The sequence below is a fragment of the Cricetulus griseus genome (genome assembly GCF_003668045.3).
Source record: "Cricetulus griseus strain 17A/GY chromosome 1 unlocalized genomic scaffold, alternate assembly CriGri-PICRH-1.0 chr1_0, whole genome shotgun sequence".
Taxonomy (NCBI): Eukaryota; Metazoa; Chordata; class Mammalia; order Rodentia; family Cricetidae; genus Cricetulus; species Cricetulus griseus.
Window position 1 is genome coordinate 228438704 of NW_023276806.1, and position 8098 is coordinate 228446801.

At 42.9% G+C, this 8098-nt stretch overlaps 1 protein-coding gene across 1 annotated transcript; it reads left to right on the forward strand.

Moving 5' to 3' along the window:
* Positions 1-5439: 5439 nt before the first annotated feature.
* Positions 5440-7503, forward strand: LOC103162117 (H-2 class I histocompatibility antigen, K-D alpha chain). The gene is made up of 4 exons (XM_027388662.1): positions 5440-5512; positions 5705-5974; positions 6207-6479; positions 7217-7503. Exons 1-4 carry the CDS (start codon positions 5440-5442, stop codon positions 7501-7503), a joined length of 903 nt encoding a protein of 300 aa, XP_027244463.1.
* The last annotated feature ends 595 nt before the right edge of the window (positions 7504-8098 follow it).

An 8098-nucleotide genomic window follows, 5' to 3' on the forward strand; every position in this document is an offset into this window, starting at 1 on the left:
CTCAGCTCAGTATTCCACTTTTATCCTCCTAAATTGTGTATATAAAAAAATATCATATTTCACTCACCCTTTTTTTGGACATTTGGACACTGGGTGTGTAAACTGGGGAATCTTGGAACAGGTGAAAATTTGCCTAACCCATGGGCTACAAAACTCAGAGGTGACAAGCAATAGTTCTTGGTGTGAAAATCAAGAGAAACTTCTAAAGAAAATGCAGTCCTGACACTAACACGTCCTTGACCATCTAGCCTCTGCCTTCAAACAGCATTCACTGCACAGTGAAGATGAAGTACAGCAGGGTCCAGAGGTGACCCTTTCCTACTGAGGCTGACCGGGCAGATACCACTGCGGGAGACCTGAAGAGAAGACTCTAATTCCTTAGTTTGTTCTTTTCTTTCTCTTTTTTCCTCTTGGTCTCCCTAACGATCCTAGTTTTTGTTCTTTTTTATTAATGCTTCATGACAGTGTGGAAAATTATTTATGCATTCACACATTTGTGCCACATTTGTCCCACCTTATCATCCCCTCCTGTGCTCCCCTCCCTCGTATGCAAAGCCTGTTGACTGACTCCCTCTCCACAGAATAGTCCCACCTTCCACATTTGTATCCCATGTAATCCATTTCCAACTCTCCCCTCCTTTCCCCTCCTTTAAGAAAATGTTCTTCTGTCTCATGGTCTCATTTCTAGTTTCATGACCCATGTGTAACTAATGCAAAGAAATACATACAGTTATACATACATTCATACATGCATGCATGCATACATACATACAAAATATGGAGAGAGAGAGATTATGTATATGAGACAAAACATTTACTTTTCTGGGTCTGTCTGATTTCACTTAACGTGATGATTTCTCATTCTAACCACATTTCTTCAAATGCTGTGACTGTGACTTCATTTCTTTTTCAAGTAAAAAGTCCACTGAGTATATGCACCACATTTGTACCACTCATTGATCTGTTGATAGACTCTAAGCTGGTTCTATTTCATGGCTATTTTTTAAAGTGCAGCAAAAAGACAAACAAAAGCATACAAGAATATCTTGTATTCTATCTTAAATTCTTCTGTCATATACCTAAGAGACATATGGTTGCATCATATAGCAGTTCTATTTTTCTTTTTTTGAGAAAGTTCCATAACAATTCCCATAGTGTCTGCACCAGTTACATTACTATCAGCAGCATTTACTGTCATATATTTTATGATAATCATTCTGACTGGGACAAAATGGAATCTCAAAAACAATTCTAGTTGGTCATTTCCCAGGATACAGATACAAAATACTATTTCAAGTATTGTTGGCTACTCCACTTTTATTTCTTCTTTTTCATTTATTTTTATTTTTATTTTTTGCTATTATTTTTTATTTGAATTAGAAACAAGATTGTTTTACATGTCAATCTAAGTTCCCACTCCCTCCCCTCCTCCCCTACCACCCCCTACCCCCAACTAAAACCCTACCTACCACATATCCTCTCTGCTCCCCCTGGATGGTGAGGCCTTCCATAGGGTGTTATCAGAGTCTATCATATCCTTTGGGATAGGGCCTAGGCCCACCCCTGTGTGTCTTGGCTCAGGGAGTATCCCTCTATGTGGATTGGGCTCCCAAAGTCCACACCTATGCTAGGGATAAGTACTGAACTACTACAGGAGGTCCCATAGATTTCCAAGGTTTCCTCACTGAAACCCATGTTCCTGGGGTCTGGATCAGTCCCATGCTGGTATTCCAGCTATCAGTCTGGGGACCAAGAGCTCCCTGTTGTTCAGGTCAGCTGTTTCTGTGGGTTTCATCAGCCTGGTCTGGACCCCTTTGCTCATCACTCGTTCTCTGCAACTGGATTCCAGTTTAGTGATTAGTTGTGAGTGTCTACTTCTATTTCCACCAGCTGCTGGACTTTTATTTCTTCTTTTAAGAACTTCCTGTTCACTCCAGACTGACAGCTGGGGAACCTACATAAGACCGAACTAGGCACCTTGAACATGGGTGTCAGTTGTGGGGAATGGACAGTCTATGGGACCTCTGGCAGTGGAACCAGTATTTATCCCTACTGCTTTTGGAGAACATTCCCTATGGAGGGATACTCTCTCAGCCTAGATACAGGGGGAGAGCCTTGGTCCTGCCCCAAATGATGTGAAGATTTTGATGACCCACCCATGGGAGGCCTCACCCTTTCTGAGGGGTGGATGGGGGGTGGGATGGGGAGGTCTGTGGAGGGCATGGGAGGACGGGAGGGAGAGGGAACTGGGATTGATATGTAAAATGATTATTTTTAATTTAAATTAAATAAAAAAGAACTTCCTGTTCAGCTCACTAACTTTTTTATAGATTGCATAACTGGAAGGGGGTGGTGTTTAACTTTGCAGTTCCTTGTATATGCTATGTATAATTCTCTATCTAATATAGAGTTGATAATGGTTTTCCATTTTATAGGCTCTTTCTTCATTCTGTGATAATTATTATTAATATACAGAAGCTCTATGACTTCATATAATCCCATTTTTCAATTCTTGGGATTTTTTTCTGTAACAGTACAGTCTTTTGTTTGTTTGTTTGTTTCAGAAATTTGAAGCTTTTTCCCCTGATGTTTTCTTCTAACAGTTTCAATGTTTCTGATCTTATATTAAGATCATTGTTCCATTCTGAAATGATTTCCATCAAGAATGTGAGATACAGATTTAGTAGTTTGTATGTGAAGAAATCCAATTTTCTATACCACATTTGTTTAAAAGCTTTCTGTGGTGATATATTGTTTATGACCTAATAAAGCTTGCATGATGATCAGAAAATCAAAACAGCAAGCCACTAGCTCTTACCTCTAACTCAGACTGAAAGGGCAATCCTGATCCTCAATGTGTCTGGAGACCAATTGCCAGCTCTGAGACTCTGCTCCTGTCTTATAGACCTCTCTAGTCCTGGAATTAAAGGTGTGAGCTCTGTTTCACTCCCATGTAGTGCTAGGGGGCCTTTAACTCACAGATAACTATCTACCTGTCTCCTGAGTCCTGGGATTAAAGCTGTGTGCCACCACTGTCTGGCCTCTATGGCTGACTAGTATGGCTGGCTTTGAATTCTGATCTCCAGGAAAGCTTTATTAGATCATAAACAATATATCACTATAGCTTTCTCTAATATATTTTTTACATATTTTATACCTTTGTCAAAAATTATATGACTGTATCTGTGTGAGTATATTTTTGGGTTCTCAGTTCTAGTTCAATTTCAAATGTGTTTTATGCTAGTTCCATGATGTGTCTGTAATAATGGTTCTGTAATATAATTTGATATCAAGTGTAGTAATGCCTTCTGCTTAGAATTCCTTTGGCTCTTTGTTTCCATATGGGCCTTGGGAATGCCTTTATAATTAAAAACATCATTATAATTTTGGTAATATATCCATTTTACTAAATTAATTCTGCCAACCTCTGAGCCTTCTATTTCCTAGTGTCTCCTTCAGTTTCTTGCTTTAGTATCTTCATTTTTCCTCTGTAAAGGTCTTTTCCTTCCTTCACTAGGTTCATGCCTACATGTTCCAGCTTTAAGAAACCAGTGCAAATGAGATACTTTCCATGATTTATTTGTCAGTGAGTTCATTTGCATTCTGCGGCTCTGCTGAAAGCATTTATAAGAGTGTTATTAGGATCTTTTATGCATAGGCTCACATCATCTACAAATTGGAATAATTTGACTTATTTTCTTGTTTGTAATTACTTCTCTCTTCCCTTATTAACCTAGTTACAACCTCAAGTTCTATGCTGAATAAACAGGGGGGACACTTTGTCTCATCCTTGATGTCAGAGAAAATGCTTTCTTTTTTTTCATTTAACATAATGTTGATTATAGGTTTGTCATGTGTACTCTTTATTATTTCTTACTATTGCAGGGGCAGGAGGGGAAATGTGGAGTTATTTTTCCCCTGAAAACGTAACAGGTTGGATCAGAAAGGGATTTGGGGGGATTTCCCCCACTTTTCTGCCATTTGTATTGTCTGATGCAGGTGACAAATTACTATTATTGGGTTGCATTTCTGACAGCTTCCCCTTCAACAACCCTACAACTTTAGAAGTCACCCCCCTTCTCCCATGAATCACCCCTCTCCACCCCCCACATAATAACAGGAATATGCCAGTAAGAGTATGGGCTTAGGAAATTCCCCAACAGTGGTAAGTTTCCACTAAATATTTTCTAGGACTCTGAGAGTGAAGAAAGTAATAAAACCAGGGTAATCTCTCCTGATTCATAAGGCATAGGCACTGAAGTTACCTGCTTGATTCTATGACCATCGCTCTTCAAATAGAGCTAGTAGACCCCTCCCCAGGAGTATCACAGCATTTCCCATGTGGCCGAACCCTTAGCTTCAACTGAAGCATTTTCTACTCCCCCTGACGTGTGTCTGTGAATCTGTTTCTAAATCAATGGACACAATGCTTCTTGGGGGATGCCCACTTGCTCATTGACTGGAGAAAAGAGGCATTTATGGTCCCAAGACATTAAAATGCATGGACTTCTGCTCTTGATGACCAAAAGAACTGACTTTATAATCTTTGAAAATGATTCCCATTGGACTATCTGTGAACACTAGGAGTTGCAGAGGGTCCCTTGCCAGTGTCTGTTTGCTGCCCAGATTTTAAACCATATTTTTTTGCAGTGCCCCAAATGTTGTTCCTATGGAGTTCAGAAACATATTCCCTCTCTCTTTGACTCAAAGCCCTTCCAAGGGCTGCCCTTCCCCTTCTCTGCTGCTTTTGCCTAGTGTCTGGTATCAAGATAGATTATTTTCTTTTACAAATCTAAGGGTCAGAGTGTCTGGATTTCACTTCCTTTCTGTCTCCTTTTCACTGCATCCCTCCCATACACTTCCACACTCCTCACACACACCTCACATTCTATTTCAGACTCTAGGAGTCTGTGAGCCACCGTCTATCCTGGATGGATTCACATGGCAGTATTTGAGACTCTGCATGCAAATAGCCTTGAAGAAGCTAACACTGGTGTCCTTTCATTGTCACAACAAAGATGGACATTCACATTATTGAAAACAATTCCCCACACATACTGATTGTAGGCTGATTTTTTTCATATACTGAACCATCATAACAGGTTAAAAGCTGTAGAGATACATCAGTGAAAGATGTGAAAAATTGTAGCATGTAATTAAAAAACCCACTCCCCTCAGTATATTTTGAAACAATGAGCACTGGATATGGCTCAGGGGTCTGGGTAAAGGCCAGGGTACACCGGCAGAGTTCCCAGAATCTCCCTACTCATATTACTCACAAACCTGGAGTTTCCCTTACAAGCTAAATGTAGACCTTCTGCATGGATACTGATGACTAGGCTCCAATTCTCACTCCCATTGGCCATCGGGTTCCTAGCGACCTGCTTTTGCAGTTGGATTATATAGTCACAGGAACTTGACTTTCTCCAAATCCAGAGAATGGAGACTTCATTACTCTGTACTCTCCACCTGCTACTGGGGGCTTCCCTTGCCCTTACCCAGACCTTTGAGGGTGAGTTGAGGTCTTGAGGGAAACTCTTTTACAGGGAGAACACCTGGAAAGCTTGCCCAGTCAGACCCTCCCAGCTGGGCTGCCCAAATCCTACTCCCTTGAGCCCTGCACCTCCTTCTCCCCTTCCACCACTTGCCTTGGTTTCCCGTGGAAGGAGGGTCAAGCCAGACATTATCTCCTTGCTTCCCCAAGGTTCCCACTCCTTGCGGTACTTCGACATCGCAGTGTCAAGACCTGGCCTAGAAGAGACCCTCTACATGACCGCGGGCTATGTGGAAAACACAGAGTTCGTGCACTTCAACAGTGCGACAGTGAATCCAAGGTTTGAGCCCAGGGTGCCCTGGATGGAGCAGGTGGGACAGGAATACTGGGATGACCAGACACACATTGCCAAGAGTGCAAAACAGCAGATTCGAGCGTGCTTTCAGAAACTGCAAGGCTACTACAACCAGAGCCAGAACAGTAAGTGACATTAAACCCAGGTGGTGGCCAAGCCTCTTTCACATCTAGGTATCACCAGGTCCAAGGTTGAACCTGAGGCTATGAGATGACAGAGAGCCTTGACCTGGAAAGGCTGGGGGTCTAAGAGCTCTTTATGCATCTCAGTTTAAGGCCAAATCTGGTTGGGTGGGCAGGGAGGATGGATAAAAGGCCTGGGACAAGTGGGTGGGACTGACTTGTGGAACGGGTCCAGGTCCTCACACCATCCAAAGGATGACTGGCTGCTACATTGGACATGACGGGCACCTATTTCATGCATACCGTCAGTTTGGCTATGATGGGGAAGATTACCTCACCCTGAACGAGGATCTGAGCACCTGGATTGCTGCAGACACCGCGGCTAAGATCACCAAGCAACAGTGGGTGGCAACTAATGAGGCTGAGTTCTGGAGGGTCTACTTGCAGGGCCCTTGCGTGGTGTGGCTCCTTAAATACCCGAAGATGGGAAGTGAGATTCTACTGCGCAAAGTTACTAGGGGCAAAGATATTCATCCGAATGAACTGGAGCTCACACCTCCTCAGAGGGAGGAAAATGGGATCATCTGCAATTTTCTCTATCTGTCTGTCTGTGTGTGTGTGTCTGTGTGTCTCTCTGACTGCCTCTTTCTCTCTCTCCTCTCTCTCTCCTCTCTCTCTCTCTCTCTCTCTCTCTCTCTCTCTCTCTCTCTCTCTCTCTCTCACACACACACACACACACACACACACACACACACACCAGGAGGGAAAACAGTGATCCTAGGTTTCCTGTTCCAACGTCAGAGAATGATTCTCCAGAGATCTCACTTTTCTCTCAAAGTCTCAGTTCAGAGTCTATCTCAGGATAGGAGAGACAACCCCTAAAACTGCCTTTCCCTTCAATCTGTAGCCCATTGTGAACCATGGCCTCTCTCGGGTTAGATTTTCTGCTCCCACTCAGTGGTATGGTATAGTATGGCTGCAGTGATTTAGTTTCTTAGCCCCACTCAGTCAGGACCAGAAGTATATTTTTCCTGGTAATCTAGAGTCTCCTACCCTAAGCTGGTTCACCCTGATTCGAGGATTGAAAACAAGTAATCTATTATCCCAGAGGCCTCAGTATAGGGTGCTATGTGGGATTGCATACCTCCCCACCCTATTCTACTGACTATTCCCAAAATGGTCACAAGAACACCACTGAGACTCAAGAAAAAAAAGTAATGTTCAAAATTTCCAACTCTTCCCCCTCAGATCCCCCCAAAGCATATGTAACTCATCACCCCAGACCTGAAGGGGACATCACCCTGAGGTGCTGGGCTCTGAGCTTCTACCCTGCTGACACCACCCTGACCTGGCAGAGGGATGGGGAGGACCAGACTCAGGATATGGAGCTTGTGGAGACCAGGCCTTCTGGGGATGGAACCTTCCAGAAGTGGGCAGTTGTGGTGGTGCCTTCTAGGGAGGAGCAGAGATACACATGCCATGTGCACCATGAGGGGCTGCCTGAGCCCCTCACCCTGAGATGGAGTAAGTAGGATGAGGGCACATAATCTGTTGTCAGGAAAACCAGACGTCCTTCTGGAGACCTTGAGCAGGATCAAGGTTGAGATTTGGGGTCAGTGTCTTACATTTTCATTTCTTTCCAGGCAGGTCTCCCCAGTCTTTCATTCCCATCATAGTAGTTGCTGTTGTCCTGCTTCTCCTGGGAGCTTTGGTGGCCACTATTGAAATGTGGAGGAAGAGCTCAGGTAGGGAAAGGGGCAGCCTGAGTTTTCCTTCCAACTGGGGAATCCAAGCCCCAGATAGTTTTCTTCCTCCTTGCTGGGAAGGTGTATGGCCCATTAATTCTCAAAGACACAATTCTGAATGTCATTATCCCAAATATTTGGATCTTAAAAGATTAAAATCCCCCAAATACAATATTTTTGTCTTTAATTTCAAGTAAGCTAAAAACATTGTTACATTTTAAAAGGTAATTACTAAAAAGCAAACAAATGAAAAATATAAAAGCATGATAGAATAGGAGGACCACTTTACTGAATAAAATCAGAAGTAGCACTCACATTTGCATGTGTGTAGACTCAGATACACTAATAAAAGTCACATTGATGTAGCACTGTGAGTAGATGA